Source organism: Pezoporus flaviventris, unplaced genomic scaffold, assembly GCF_033815535.1.
Source record: "Pezoporus flaviventris isolate CSIRO_AGI_PZ_B2104156 unplaced genomic scaffold, CSIRO_AGI_Pfla_v1 ptg000013l, whole genome shotgun sequence".
Taxonomy (NCBI): Eukaryota; Metazoa; Chordata; class Aves; order Psittaciformes; family Psittacidae; genus Pezoporus; species Pezoporus flaviventris.
The window spans coordinates 23,895,669-23,910,065 of record NW_026892561.1 but is presented as its reverse complement, the minus strand read 5'-3'; the positions used below and the strand labels follow the sequence as shown (position 1 = coordinate 23,910,065).

The 14,397-nt window shown below is 54.8% G+C and overlaps 2 protein-coding genes across 10 annotated transcripts in view; one reads left to right on the top strand and one right to left on the bottom strand.

Annotated features, from left to right (window-relative positions):
• The window catches only part of RUBCN (rubicon autophagy regulator), a 28,049-nt gene extending 17,807 nt beyond the window's left edge, over positions 1–10,242 (top strand). For 4 of the 9 annotated variants that reach the window (XM_061452226.1, XM_061452225.1, XM_061452224.1 and 1 more), the window contains 9 exons: positions 2,777–2,837; positions 3,871–4,003; positions 4,319–4,464; positions 4,825–4,889; positions 5,297–5,535; positions 5,937–5,998; positions 6,194–6,347; positions 6,730–6,823; positions 7,693–10,242. In XM_061452226.1, the coding sequence (XP_061308210.1) occupies positions 2,777–2,837; positions 3,871–4,003; positions 4,319–4,464; positions 4,825–4,889; positions 5,297–5,535; positions 5,937–5,998; positions 6,194–6,347; positions 6,730–6,823; positions 7,693–7,856 (1,118 nt within the window). In that variant the 3' untranslated portion in view covers positions 7,857–10,242. Of the gene's footprint in view, positions 1–7; positions 83–2,776; positions 2,838–3,870; positions 4,004–4,318; positions 4,465–4,824; positions 4,890–5,296; positions 5,536–5,933; positions 5,999–6,193; positions 6,348–6,729; positions 6,824–7,692 lie in introns of those variants that run through there. The other 5 variants (XM_061452222.1, XM_061452219.1, XM_061452228.1 and 2 more) reach the window with 3 other exon arrangements.
• A 711-nt stretch (positions 10,243–10,953) lies between these two features.
• On the bottom strand, positions 10,954–14,343 carry LOC133268712 (deoxyribodipyrimidine photo-lyase-like). Its single transcript, XM_061452218.1, has 10 exons — positions 14,222–14,343; positions 13,837–14,122; positions 13,517–13,662; positions 13,190–13,372; positions 12,852–13,010; positions 12,342–12,540; positions 12,100–12,252; positions 11,694–11,815; positions 11,434–11,593; positions 10,954–11,253 (listed from the first exon to the last, which is right to left on the bottom strand). The coding sequence occupies exons 2-10, from the start codon at positions 14,069–14,071 to the stop codon at positions 11,099–11,101; spliced, it is 1,512 nt and encodes a 503-aa protein (XP_061308202.1). The 5' UTR covers positions 14,072–14,122; positions 14,222–14,343; the 3' UTR covers positions 10,954–11,098.
• Between the last annotated feature and the right edge of the window lie 54 nt (positions 14,344–14,397).

Below are 14,397 nucleotides of genomic sequence, written 5' to 3'. Positions count from 1 at the left end.
TATGCAGATGGTAACGATGGATCTAACCTGATTCAAATGTCCAAGAACGGCCTCTCAGTGTCAATGGCTTCCTTGTTCTCAGGTAGTACACCGCAGTGCTCCTCTGCAGCACGTGTGTGTTTGTGTGCAAGCTGTGTGTGTGTGCATGTGCACACTGCTCAGAAATCTGCCTGGTTTGACTGCAGTGGGGATTGTGAACAGTATCATCCAGACATCACCAAGAGAAGCTATGGCAGGATGATACAGAATGGAGCAGAGAGGAGGCAGAGGAGCTCTGCTGTGGGCTCCATCCCCCAGCTTGTTTTGCCATACAGTATTTCAGATATACCAAACAAGCCGGCTGTGGTGAAGACCTGTCTTGAGTGGGGTAGGGCTTGGCAGGGTGATGGCACAGCTTTGTGGTTCTGTAGCTGCTGAAGGCTGAGCCTAAGCTGAACAAACACAGAGACCTCTACAGGTGCCTTGGGGAGCATTATCCTGCTTGTCCTGGCAGGGCTGCTGCCCTGTTGCTCTGATCTGAACCACAGCCAAACTTTGCCATCCTGCTCAGATTTGGCTTGGAGAAGAATCCTTCCAGAAGGAAGTCCTGGAGGGAGAAGTGGTGAGAGCAGACAGGGCACAGGCAGTTTGTTTTACACTGGAGCCCTGAACACCAGGATCATGTGCAGCCAGATCTTGCTTAGTGTTTTTATTGTTTACAGTGCTACTACATAATCCTTCCAGTATTCTGGCTGCATTTGAATAACCTTCATGTGTCCCCTGTTTGCTTTAGCAAGGGAGCAGCCTATGTGAGCTGCTGCTGATCCCTCCTGTCAGTTTTTTGGCGCCAGCATGTTGCTCGTGCTGGAGATGCTGGTGCTCAGAGCTTCCCCACCAGCCCTACTGTGTCCTGTGTTTACAGCCCAGGGATTGATCCATGGGGGTCTCATCCTGGCCTGAAACTGGCATACAGGGACTGGGGTAATGTCCTTGGGTTTGTGTTTGTTCACAAGCCTTCTGGAGACTATCCCACCTGGTGATAGCATTGGCAGCAGAAGCATTTCAGGCAGCTAGCTGGAGGCTTTTGAGGAGTGTCTGCAGTTAAGGTTGGGAAGTGAGTGGTGGCAGCATTCCAGTGAGAGCCCCCATGGGAGCCTGGGGTCAGATTTGGCTCCCTCTGCCATCCCTGAGATGATGCCAGTGCCAAAGTGTGCTGGCTCTTCTTCTCCATAACACTTAGCCCACACTGTGCTGCGTGTGCTCCGCTGTTTGCTCATGTTCATTGTACTCCAGGACAACGGAGCACCTTCCTATGCAGAGCCAAAGGCACCAGGGCATGGCAGGTATGTCTAGCCAGTGCCCTCCGTAGTCGGGAGGCTATATTTGCCTGATTTCCCTGTTTTGTGCAGCTAGAAGTCTATTTGCATGATGTAGATATGTGGATTCCTTAGAATTAGGATGCTTTACTGTTCTGTTCTAGCAATGGATGTCAAACGTGGAGGGTCAAGCATCCATGCTGGACTCCTCTGGTGTGAGTCTGTAAATTTATGGGCAGGAGTGGAACTTGCTCCCCTTGCTGCCAGGGCAGCCCCACTCTTCCTAAGGGAGCCAATGGCTCTGGGGTGACACTCTTCAGTCAGCCAGACTGTGATTCCCTTGGCCCCAGTGTGTGGTTGGTGCCTGGCCAGGAGCAGATGGACTCTTTGTTGGACCATGTACTGGCACTGGGCCATTGGGTAGGAAAGCTGCGAGCCTGTGTTTGGGGGTGGTAGGGTCACTGCAGACCCCAGTGCTAGAGCTCCCTAGAGGTACAAAACAGGAGACCTACTGGGCTGAAGGTTGTGGCATTGGTCTCTGTACTGTCTGACCTATAGTACTTTCCCCTTCTATGTCCTTCTTCCCTTTTCTGGGAGTCCTTCTGCAATGAAGCAGTGTTGCTGCCTGCTTCTGCCTACCGTGTACTGCTGGAAGAGTCTCCTGTCCCAGGGTCCTTCCACTGTTGAGATAAATTCCCTGTCAGGGTTTAACCTGCCAGAATGAAAGAAAGGATGAGTGATTAAGGTACCATCGGGTACTGTCTGCACCTGAGGCTGGCACCGAGGAGGAATGTGGGGCAGCCCAGGGCTGTTGGGGAGCTGATGGAGGGAGCAGGACCCCAGGGTCCTCCTGCATCTTACCTTGGACTCCCCCTCCTTGGTAGATGGGCCTGTGGCCTGTGCAGAGCATGTGGCACCCATAGGGCCAGCCCACTTCCTGCATAGATGCTGACATGTTTCTGGAGTGCTGGATGAGGCTACCAGCCCTGGCTGTGCAGCCACTGAAAAGCTGAGGCATGGCCACTGTCTGATCTTACAGGTTGTAGTCAAGTAGAGAGAAGTGGTCTGCATCCCATTGCTAATCCCCTGCAGCATCTATACTGTGTAGAGAGCTACTAAACCTTCTTGCTAACCTTGCTGTCCTGTCCTCCTAACCTTGCTGTCCTGTCCTCCTAGCTCCTGTGTGTGTACTGTTTCAGGCCATTCGCTGCTGGGACTTGGTGTGTGACCAGCAGCCACTCAACTCCCCCAAGCCCCAGGCTCACTGTTTTCACAGCATCTTACCATGTCTCCCTTGAAACTCCTGACAGGTGACTGATTAGACTGCACCTCTCCTTGCTGCTCACTGGTAGAAGTTGATGCTGTAGTTATTTCACGTGCTCTTGAACAGCTTGATGAGTTTTACAATGAAGCTTTGGTTTGAAATGAGTGTATCCCCCTGCCCTGCCCCATCTGCTCCACTTTGTCTGTTTGTGATTCAGATGCAGACATCAAGAGGAACCCAGACTCCAGCAGGAAGCCCTTTCTCTCCTCAGAGTCCATGTACGTTTGCGGCTTGTGGCGAGACATCTTGTTACCAAGTTCCCTTTCCTGCCCAACTCTGCTCTTCCAAGTTCATCAGCTCCTGTTTTGCACTGGAGTGGACATTCCTCCTTTCCTCCCTTCTTCCCTCCCTCCCTCCTTTCTTCCCCCCTTCCCTCCCTCTCTCCCTCTCTTTACTTAGCAGTGAGGCACTAGGTTCTAGTCTTAAATTTGGTAAGCAGCACCTGGGATGATCAGGATACTCATGAGGTAGATATGATATGGACAAGTGTCAGGAGACAGGCCCACACCTCCTGGTAGGTAAGAGGCTGGGGAGAGGACATGGCATAACCTGAAGCATCTGGACTGGCTGCTGGCTTGCTGCTGGCTCTGATCCTTCCCTGCCTCTCTCCTCTCAACTGGGATAGCCTGATACACTACGTGGTGCTGACACCTTCTCTCCAACCCTTGTTGCGGTGTTGTGACCCAGAGGTGGAACTGCTGGCACACAGCAATGCTCACTGACTGTGCAGTGTGGCAGCAGCTTAAACTTGAAGTGCTCAGTCCTTTCCTGGTACTGCCCTGGGGTGATGAGGTGGGTGCTGTGGGGAGGGGAATCACCACCTGTTCTAAGCACTGCTGCTGTTAATGCTCTGAAAGCAAAACCCTAATGGGATGCAGGGACCCCTTTGCTAGCTGGGTAAGATACAAAGCCGTGTCTGTGGTTGGAAGGTTCTTGGGTAGGTTTGTACTGGGAGAGCAGTTCTGGCTCTCACTTTGCAGCTTCCCCTGCAAACAGGCACAGGTTTTATTAAGTAAGATATGTTTTGCTTGCCTTTCTAAATAATTGTTGTGCCATTAGCCAGCTTTACTTGAGGGCAGCTGCAAAGATAGAAATCAATAACGTATCTCAATTGCAGGCCTGTGTAGCAGTGCAGAAATCAGGTACCAAAGTTGAAGGGGGCATCTTCAGCTTGAGATGGGACAGGCATCAGGGGTTTTGAGGAGAGCACAGCTGTGAGACCTGGTACTAACCGTCCCCTTCACTGTCTAGATCCCATTCCTTCCTCAATTCCAACTCAGCGGAGGCTGTGGCCATGGGCTTGCTGAAGCAGTTTGAGGGCATGCAGCTCCCAGCTGCCTCTGAATTGGAGTGGCTGGTCCCTGAGCATGATGCTCCACAGAAGGTAGGGTTGTGAGTACTTGATCTTCCCCAGATCCCTGGCTTCTGCCTACTGCTGAGGGGCTTTGCTCGTGATCCTTTTGTGGAGCTGGAGGAGGGGTTTTGTCCAGGCTCTGGGGTTCAGCTCAGTGGGGCTCTGCCACCACAGCCTCCAACAGCAGAGTGCTCACATCCTTGGGGACATCCCTCCTCCAGCCCCTGTTCAGCTGGAGCAGCAACTTGATGCCTGGCAGTTTTCCAGAGGTTTCTGGCAAGCCAGCCAGGTGCATTGGATTTGCTGTACCTGGCAGGGATCTACCCACTTCCCTGCTTCTTCCAGCTCCTACCCATCCCCGACTCTCTGCCCATCTCTCCTGATGATGGAGAACATGCCGACATCTACAAGCTGAGGATTCGGGTGCGCGGAAACCTGGAGTGGGCCCCTCCACGACCACAGATCATCTTCAATGTTCACCCAGCCCCAGCGTAAGGACCTGTGCTGCCAATGGCTTTCCAGGGTCCTGCCCTTTCCAGCCCTTTTCCATTAACACCAAGGTTGATTATCCTCTCCTTCCTACTTGACCACCAGGACTTCCCTGTTCTTAGCCCGATAAATGCACATTGATCACTACCATAGCTGGTGCTATGAGATGGAGCCAGTGCCAGTGGTCAGCACCTTTGGTGTGCACCAGGGCACAACAGGGCTTTTCCCCTTGGATTTGTTGTCCACACTGGAGTGGCAAAGCATGTGGCCATCTCCTGTCCACCCCTGTGCCAGTGCCCATCCTCTGGTGCCATGTGCCATCAGGGCTGGACTCATGCACGTTGTCTTCTGTCTCTGGGCAGGAGGAAGGTGGGTGTAGCCAAGCAGAATTACCGGTGTGCAGGCTGTGGCATCCGGACTGATCCTGGTGAGTGCTGGGACCATGAGCTGTACTTGGGGAATGGGGAATACTGTGAACAAGTGGAAAGACACACAGTGGGTGTGTGGTGGCAGAGCTCAGGACAAGGACACTGGGCAAAATGATATGGTGGTTTTACCAGCTTTGCCTGCAAATATATTAGTGTGCACCATCCACAGGGGAGCTTCCTTCTTCAGAAGGTCACAGGGCTGGTAGAGACAAAGAGCAGCCAGCCTGTCCTTTGGGAAGGGCATTTCGGATGTTGACTCTTCTAAGGCAAAGTCATCTTTTGGGGTCCTGTAGCTCCGAGCAGGTTCCTTGCTTGCTGGAAATGCTGGGCAATGTTGGGAGTCCAGTAGGTGGTTGTGCAGAGCCTATGCCTCAGCTGACCTCCCTGTCTGCCTGGGTTTGCCCAGATTACATCAAGAGACTGCGGTACTGTGAGTACCTGGGGAAGTATTTCTGCCAGTGCTGCCATGAGAATGCCCAGATGGTCATCCCCAGCCGCATCCTGCGCAAGTGGGACTTCAGCAAGTACTACGTGAGCAACTTCTCAAAGGACCTACTGAGTAAGATCTGGAGTGACCCCCTCTTCAACGTGCAGGATATCAATCCTGCTCTGTACCGGAAAGTGAAGTCTCTCAACCAAGTGTGGGTAAGATCCTTTGCACACCTTCCTGAGTGGGGTTTGGGTGAGGTGAGTGGCTGTTCATTGTAAACAGCGTTCCAGGGAAGCTGTGGAGAAGCAGATATTTCAGGTTTTGAGGCTTAAAACCTTGGCACCACGGATTTCCATTCACCTCTTGTTCTTTGTCCAATAACAGAGGCATTTCAAAAGGAATTTCTGCCTAGTGTCCAGCTGGGCTTCAGTTTATCTCTTGGAGCTTGTGATGGTTGTTGTGCTCATTTTGTCCTGTGTGGTGTAAACACTTTGGTAGCGGGAGAGCAGCAGCTGAGGAGCAGTGGTTGTTTCACCAGCACAGGAAATTGGGCAGACCTGCTTGGCCAAAGACTGTACTCTGTTTACTGATTCTTGTGTCCCCCCTTCCTCTCCAGCTGCTGCGAATCCAGCTTTTCCACATGAAGAACATGTTTAAGACATGCCGGCTAGCTAAAGAGTGAGTACCAGGCTGTGAGACGAAGCTGTTTTGCTGTTCTGGTTCTGTCCCATGACAATTTGCACTGGGGATTGTGCAGGCTGTGCAGTGAGCAATGGAGGGAGAAGGGAGGGGAGGGAGGAAGAAAGCAGAAGCAGTGGAAAGGAGCTTAATGGATTTGCTTTGCTCTGAGTTCTGGTTTCTCTATCCTTGCAGCCTCCTTGACTCCTTTGATACAGTTCCTGGCCACTTGACAGAGGATTTACACCTCTACTCGCTCCGTGACCTCAGTGCCACAAAGAAAGGGGAGTTGGTGCCTTGCCTGACTGAGCTCCTGAAGGCAGGCAGTCTGCACGTTGATAAGTGCATGGTAAGGCCTCCCTTTCCTGCCTCATGCATGGCTCCGCACCCTCAGGAGCACCTTGGGAGCATCTTGCTGCAAAGATAACTGATGGGGAGGCCTTTGATATGTGGGACAGCCACCAAATTAATGATTCAATGCTAACTGTTCCTGCCTGCTCCACAGAGTTAGTACTGAGTCATGTACAGGAAGTTTGTTTCCCCATTTTGGCTCCCCCACCCCTAACACATGTTGATTCTGTCTTGCTATGCTCCATGCCGGGGAAGGGCTGTCCTGCATGCTTAGAGCAGGGCACCGTGTCCTCCTGTCCGGCTCTGCTCTACCTCCTGCCCTGCTTGCCAGGGAGATGAGAAGCATTCAGCTGCTTTTTCCTCACCTTTTCTCCTTCCAGCTGTGCCAAGCCAAAGGTTTCATCTGTGAGTTCTGCCAGAATGAGAGTGACATCATCTTCCCTTTTGAGCTCAACAAGTGCAGCACATGTGAAGGTGAGATGGTGCGGAGAAAAAGGGAGGGGACAGACCCTGAGGCCACCAAGGTCTGCCTCCGGTTTGAGTGGCATTTGTGCTAGCAAGAGGTGTAGAGCCAGGGCCAGCCAGACCGGGGTGCCTCTGTGCATGGCCTGTGTCTCTGCACCACGTTATCACAGTAGTAGATCAGCATTATAACAATGTCTGTCTAGAGCTGCTGGTGTGGTGGAGCATGTAGGTCCCTTCCTGACCGTGCTGTGTGCTCCCTACCCAGGCGGCAGCATGCAGTCGGGTTGTGACTGCAGCAAGCAGGTCCCTTGGCTTTCCTTCTGCTGTGGCTGTGGGACACACGGCTCCCCTGCCCTTGCTTGGATGGCTGGAGCCGACCTTCTAGAGCAGAGAGAGGCTAAAGGCTTTGTCTCTGTGCACTTCCTGCTTGCCAGGAAATCCACAGGTTCCCTTCAGGTGTAATCCTTGATAATGCCTAGTATTAGTGGCCAAGCAGAGCTTGTTGCTGCAGCTTGGAGCCAGCCTCTGAACTGGCTTGAAATGACTCTGACACCATGCAGACACAGTGCCAGAGAAACCTTGGGGCAGAATTACTGTTTCCTTGGAGAATCGTGAAATTTTGGGGAAGGACCTTATGTGGAGGAGGCAGCCTCCTGCCTGTGCTCCCAAAGGCTTCACAAGCCAGTTCAGGGACCCTGCAGCCTGTCTTCTTGCTGCTTCCAGAGCAGCGCTGGACCCCTGCATCTTGTGCTAGTTCTGCCATGGCTTTGGTTTGAAAAGTCCTCCTGGACAAGTCTGGAGCATCCCTCTCTCAGGGTGCCAAGTGTCAGGCAGTCTGTGTCAGCCTCTACCAGCTCTCAGTCATGCTTCCTTTGCAGAGTGCAAAGCCTGCTACCACAAATCCTGCTTCAAATCCACCCGCTGTCCCCGCTGTGAGCGGCTTCAAGCCCGGAGAGAGCTGCTGGCCAAGCAGAGCATGGAGTCCTATGTCTCGGACTACGAAGAGGAGCTGGAGCAGTCAGAGGTGGTGGTAGCTACATGAATGTTGCAGCAGAGGAGCAGAACGTGGGTTTATGTGCATGGATTTCATCACCAGAGACTGAGGCACACAGACTGGCGATGAGGAGGACTGTCAGGAGGCTGGAGCACTGTCTTGAAGGGATCTGTTTTCCTCCCGTGCAGTAGTGCTGGGCTGGGGAAGGGACATCTTCCATTATCTGGGTCTGCTCCAGGTTCTGCTCACAGGTTTGCTTGGGGAAGTTCAACTGCTTCTGCCTCACAGGCAGAACAGGGGCCTTTTCTGAGCAGTTGTTCATGCTGGACCAGGCAGGGCTGTGCTGCCGGTCCCTTTGCCCTGCTCCCCAACAGGGTCCCTGGGGGATCAGCACTTTCTGCTCATCAACTGTATATTAGGAATCTCTGGCCACATCTGGTCCTTGGAGGTGGGAATCAGCTCTCCAAGTCCTCTGATCCTGTATCTTGCTGCTGGGAGTTGTGTTTATGGAGGGACAGTGGGGATTTGGGGTTGATGTGCATATAACAGCTCTCTGCCTCAAATTTGGCTTGCGACACTGCCAGAGAGCAGTTCTCACTCCAGGATCAGAGCAGAGGATGTGGCAGTGGTGAAAATGCCAGATTCCTGCCTTGTCTCTTTGTGCCATCTGTGCTGAGCTGCTTTCCCTGCCCTCCACATGTGCTGTAGAGGTGCATTGCCCCTGGAAAAGCTGCACAAGGGCACTGGTGCTGCCAGGTTTTTGTAGGGGCAGATCCCCATGGCTGGAGAAGGCAGTAAGCCCCACTTCCTCATTCTGCCTGTCTGTCCCCCTGGGGGGCACGTCCTTCTCTAAGGGTGATACGGGGCCTCACTGGTGGCACCAGGACCTGCCTTGTATGCAGCTGCCTTCTGTTGGGATGTGAGTGAAGGCTCAGCCCTCCAGCCACATCCCCTGAGCCCCTGTCTCAGTTTGTTCTTTGGTTTGGGGTTTTGGTTTTTAATCTGCTGGGTTTGGTTTTATTTTTTAATGTGGTTGTTTGTATTTTTAACTGTGTGTTCCCCCCAGGAAGGTGCTGCTTGAAATGCCTCTTTAGGGGACATGGACTCTGCTTGGGGCTCACAGGTATAAAACTTCCAAGCCTGTCCTGCTCCTGGTTCCTCAGCCCTGGAGGGAGCTGTTGTTTGCCAGGAGTCCTCTCTCCCAGCACATCTCCTGTTCCACTTGGGAGAGATGTCCCTGAGCCAGGCAAAGCCTCAAGGCTTCCCAGGTGCAGTGCAGTGGGGTGGCCAGGCAGCCTGCTTGCAATGGGGGGTGCATGGGGGAGAGGGTTTGGCACTGAGGTGCTTCAAAGGGCTGGTCCCTTGCTGATACAGAGCTGCCTGCCACAACCAACAGCTTCGCAGGGTCGGACCCAGCAGTACAAGATGCTCTGGGGCTAGCAGTCAGCTGAGGAGGTGCCTGCATTGCAGGGGAATGCTTTACATGGCACAGGTGAGTGTCCAGCATCACCTTGGCATGGGTAGGACATGGCGTGTTCAGAAGGATGGTGTGGCCTGTGTATGTGCAAGAAGGGTGTTGAAGAACTGTAGAGCAATACACTGGCAGAAGGCACCTAGAGGCAGTGGCTTTTGCAGCACAAGCACTGGCTTGAGGCTGGGGTGTGACCCCTCGTGGGCTATCCCTGCAGGGGTGGCAGGGTCAGGGAGAGAGGCTGAGACCAGGAGAGGTGGATGCAGGACTTGGTGAAGGAGGGTGGCTGGGAGCGTTGCTGCACAACAGCATGTCTCCCTGACTCGCAGCATCCTGGCAAAGCCAGGTCTAGCTGGGAAAGGGGCTTCAGCTCCCCACACACTCTCTGGAGTGTTTGCTGCCTCCTCTCTTGCTTCTGCTCTGTTTCTTGCCAGGGGAGCCACTGCTGTCCTGCTCACTGTCTGTCTCTGCAAGCCATGGGGCTGCCAGATGCTGGTCCACCTCTGTCTTGTCTGTCCTCAACAGCAAGCCAAGCCTTCACACTGCTGCCCAGAGTTGGCACCCCCTTCCCTGGAGCTGGCTCAGCAGCACACCTTCATCCATCCTGTTTTGTTTGAAGCACTTTAATGTCATGGGACAGCAGCTGAGAGGCTGCCCATGTCCCCTTCTAGAAGCACTGAGTACATTTAAAGAAGAGAGAAGGGATTTTGGATTATCTGTGGTTTCCACCCTCCACTGTGGACTTTGGAAGCAGTGGGACTTGCAAACTCGATGGAGGGCTCCAGGGCAGGATTGTGCCCAGCACTCACCATTGCAAGGAACACTGGAAGTGGCCAAGGCAGTGAGCTCTTTTTAAGAGAGAGCAAGGGAATGCTCTGGCCATTACCTGGAGCCCTCCCCATGGGACTGTTGCACAGAGAGGCAACAAAAATGCCATCCCAAATAAACTAAGTTAATGATGGGCCTGGTTTTGTTGTGGCATCATTTCAGCTGTTGTAGCAGGGTGTATTGCCCTTGGGGTCAGTCCTGCAGTGCCTGTTGGCCCCTGGGGTAGGGAGGGAGTGGGCAGAGGGGGGACAACTTGTGCAACTGGCGGTGCGTTGCCAGATGTCACTGGGTCTAATCCATGTGGTTTGTGGCCTCTCCTTGCAAACTGCCCACTGGACTCAGGGCAGGAAGTACAAAACACTGAGTAAGGGGCTCCCTGTATGGTCTGTCTCTCCCTGGGTCTGCCTTTGCAGGCATGGCCTTGGGTGTCCCATTGTTGTTGGATCTCTGTCGCTTGCAGCAGTGTTGTGCATCACCACATAAACACCACAGACACAGGACATATATAGATGGATAGATACAAACTGTAAACTTTAAAACAACTGCTGACAGATGCTTGTGCAAGCACAGCGCTAGCTCTCCATGGAGCAAAACAAGGCTTCCCTGCCTTGCAGCACACCAGGAGGAGCCACTTTCTAGGAGTTTTTCCCCAGAAAAGCCCTGCTCAGCCTAAATCTAAGCTGTGACTAGCAGCAGCAACAGCAACTTGGGCTTGCACCCAAACACAGTGGTTGTAGAAGAGGTTTTGGGCAGGCAGAGGCACACTGAAGATGGGGCAGCAGGAGGGACCTGGTGAGCCCATGGGGCTCCAGCAGCTTGAGCAGGGGGTAAGAGACCTGTGAAACCCCGGGGCTTGCCACCATCAGTGAGCCCTCCAACAGCATTTGTGGTGATCCCCGGCTGTGGTGTAAGGTGTGAGCCCATACCTTGGCACTGGCACATCTGCCCCCAGTGCAGAGGGGCACAAGCAGTCTGGAGTCTGCTGTGCCTGTCACTGGGAGAGTGTGCAGGGAGCATAGCGACGCTCGAACTGCCCCACGTCGAACTTGCGCTTGCAGCCAGCGTAGTTCATGTAGCGGATCTTCCCGAAGACGGCACGCTCGGTCCAGCCGTGGTCATGTATGCCGCAGATGGACCAGAGGCAGCCTGCAGGGTGTGGGGACAGAACGTCAGCATTGCCCCTGCTTGGAGGCATCTAGAAAGCAATGAGATGTGGGTGTAAAGCAGGATGGCCTGGGTAGCCTGCAGAGAGCCTTCCCCCTGCCACAGCCCTTGGCCATCAGAGATAAGACCCCCCGCTTGCTGTGCCCCCATCCTGCTGCTTGCCTACATAGCCGTTGGGGTCTCTCCCATCCAGCTCGTAGCGGTCATTGAGGTAAATGGCGAACTGCAGGGCCTCCTCTGGGGAGCGGGTCCATTCTAGGATCTTCTTGGCCCAGTACATCCGCAGGAAGCCGTGCATCTTGCCCTCCCGGACCATTTGGAGCTGGGGGAAAAGGGACAGATGGACAGGTCAGTCTGTGCCACCTCACCTCTGCCCCTCAGGAAAAGACTCAGCATTTTGTCAGGGAGATGTGGGGCAGTACCTGGGCAGCGTTCCAGAGCGGGTCATGTGTGGTCCCCTGCTCCAGCTCCTGGAGCTTGTAGAGAAAAGGCCTCTCATCTTTGGCATGGAGCTTCAGGGTGGTTTGTGCCCATGGATAGGCACCTGTGAGCAAGAGAGATAAGGAGCAATGATGAGCAGCCAGCTCCTGCAGGGCCCTGGGGAAGAGATAGAGAACTGAGCTACTGAAGAGCACTATGCCCAGGGGACATCAACCTTGAAAAGGGCATCTACCAACTCCTGTTTTACCTTCAGAAGGACTGAATGGCAGCAATTAGTGCCCTCACAGCCCCTCTCCAAGTCAGTCTTAGGTTTGCCAAGCTGGGTACCAGCCCAGCCATTGGGTACCAGGTCAGCCCCAGTGCTGCCCACCCAAACCAGAACGCTACCTTGCACGCTGTCATAGTTCTCATTGTAGTAGCAAAAGTTCTCAGCCAGCTCTCGCCGCACCACGGCCTCCTCCACAAACACGTCTACTGACTCCTTGTACTTGTGCTGGTGCTTCTGCACTTCCAGGATGGCTCGTTGGGTGGAAACCTGGCCTGGGGACGTGGGGAGGGAGGAAATCAGGCTGCCAGTCCCAGCCACCGTGCTCAGCTGTGCTGCCAACTGCAAAGCCTGGGGCACTCACCGAAGTGGAACCACGGGGACAGGTTGCTGAGCGCAGCCTTGTTGGGGTCATTCCGGTGGGAGCCGAAGTATTTCAGTCGCTTTCTGATGAAGGACTGCAGCACAGCCAGCCCCGCAGCTGTCCCAGGGGTCGCCCACTCCACCTCCTTCACTGTATGGTCCACCTCCAAGCTGGAATAACAGGCCTCCCAAGCAATGGGCTGGGCAGTGACCAAGCAGCATGAGTGCATTTACAGATGCTCTTCAGCCAGGGCTGCCCTGAGTCTTAGATCCCCTGGGTGTCCCCAGCCAGCAAGTCCCAAGCTCATGCCAGCCTTCTCCTCTTAACTAGACCTGCCCTGAATGAATGAGACGCGAACCAACCTCCCCAAGGGCACTGCCATCTCCACATCACCTGCCCACTTCAGGCAGGTCACTGTCCCCATTCCCTGCCATCCTCTCCCAGGATCACAAAACAGCTGTAAAACCCTCTAGGATTGGCCTTGAGTGCGGAAGTGTCTGCTGCTGGTACCTCTGCTGGGCAGGAGGGGGAATATGGGTGACGAACAACAGGGGGGAACTCCGTGAGGAACTCAGGGAGCTGAGCCTGGATCTTTCTCCGGATGGTATAGGCACTGTACTCCTGTTTGGGGGAGGCAACCCAGCAGGGCACGATGTTGTGAGCATCAACCTGGAAAGCAAAGCCATGGAGGAGGGTGTGAGCAGGAGAAGCAAATGGTCCCGAAGACATGACACACACACTCCCTGCTCAGGTCACTCCGGCTCACCTCTGCAGGCACAGAACGCAGGAGACAAGTTTCTCCCACATTTCTCCAGCCAGTTTTCCCCTCGCAGAGTGCAGGCACCCACCTGTGCAAATGGCACATCCTCTGGCAGCCGCTCCCTGACGTCCTGCACCCACTGCCTGGGGAGGCGGAGGGGGCTGAAGTCCGTCACTAGCCCACCAACACCATGCTCCAGCACGAATGCAGGCAGCACGTCCTTGGCGTAGCCCCGCAGCAAGTGGAATGCAATGTTCAGCTCTGTGCACTCCTGCAGTGAGGGGGAAAAGGCTATGGGGGGGTTCACACCCCTGCAGACCACATCCCACGACCATCCACTGAAAGGATGAGTCTTCCGCCCCCTCCCTCAGGACCCCTGTCCCACTCAGCATGGACATCCCTGCAGCAGTCATACCTCAGCCACCTCTTGCAGACCCCTTAGCATGAAACCATAGTGGCGGATGGTGGCCTCCAGGAATTTGGGCACCAGGCAGAAGCAGACACGCAGAGGCAACTCCTGTTTGAGGGCCAGGCGCTGGGCATAGAGGAAAGCCCAGTTATCTGGGGAGAAAGCACATGGGGCAGTGTCAGGGAGGATGCTTTACTGAGGGAATGGAGATGGGGTCTCCCCTGCACAGGGGGAACCAGTTCCAAGGCCTACTGTGGGAAGGGACTGTGGATTTCGCCACCCATAGAAGCTCCACTTCCCAGCCTCCCCCATTTGCTGATTCACACCTTGCAGCCGCTGGTCCCGGGACATCCAGTAAAGGATGCACCGACCATCATCCTTCAGATCCGAGCCCTCCGAGATGAGGCGCACCCGCTTTTTGTTGAACTTGAACTCTCGCACGGAGGGGGCCGCCCTCTGCCGGGCTTCCTGCACCTCCTCCTCTTTCTCCGTCCTCCTCCGAGGCACGCGTAAATCCTCCTCCGGGGCCGAGGCCTTTCGCTTCCCTTGCCGCCGCCGCATCCTTAGCACTACCCGGGCCGGCAGCGAGAGCAGCGTGGTTCCGCGCGGCAGCTGCGAAGGGAAACGGGACCGTACTGAGCTCCCGGTGCCTTACCCATCCCGGTCCGTAAGCCAGCGGGATGCTGGTACCCTGCCCCTCCCGGTCCTTACCTGGCAGCCACGCGGTCCTCCGGATGTTATACAACACGGGGGGTAGGGGGGTTGTTAAAGGCGTGGAAATGGGCAGGGATTCGGGATAAGGGGAGGGACTCCATCATCTGGCACCGCCCGCCGTGTACACGGGGGCCGGTGCTGTGACGATGTCCGCGGCGCCCGCGGGTGCCCCG

What these genes read in the sequence shown, in the direction of transcription:
- LOC133268712 (XM_061452218.1), bottom strand. Translation starts at nt 14,071, where the DNA reads ATGCGGCGGCGGCAAGGGAAGCGAAAGGCCTCGGCCCCGGAGGAGGAT. An exon ending in CCCCCTCCTGCCCAGCAGAG is followed by an intron (nt 12,541 to 12,851) that starts GTACCAGCAGCA and finishes GTCACTGCCCAG; the next exon opens with CCCATTGCTTGGGAGGCCTG. An exon ending in GAACTATGACAGCGTGCAAG is followed by an intron (nt 11,816 to 12,099) that starts GTAGCGTTCTGG and finishes TCTTGCTCACAG; the next exon opens with GTGCCTATCCATGGGCACAA.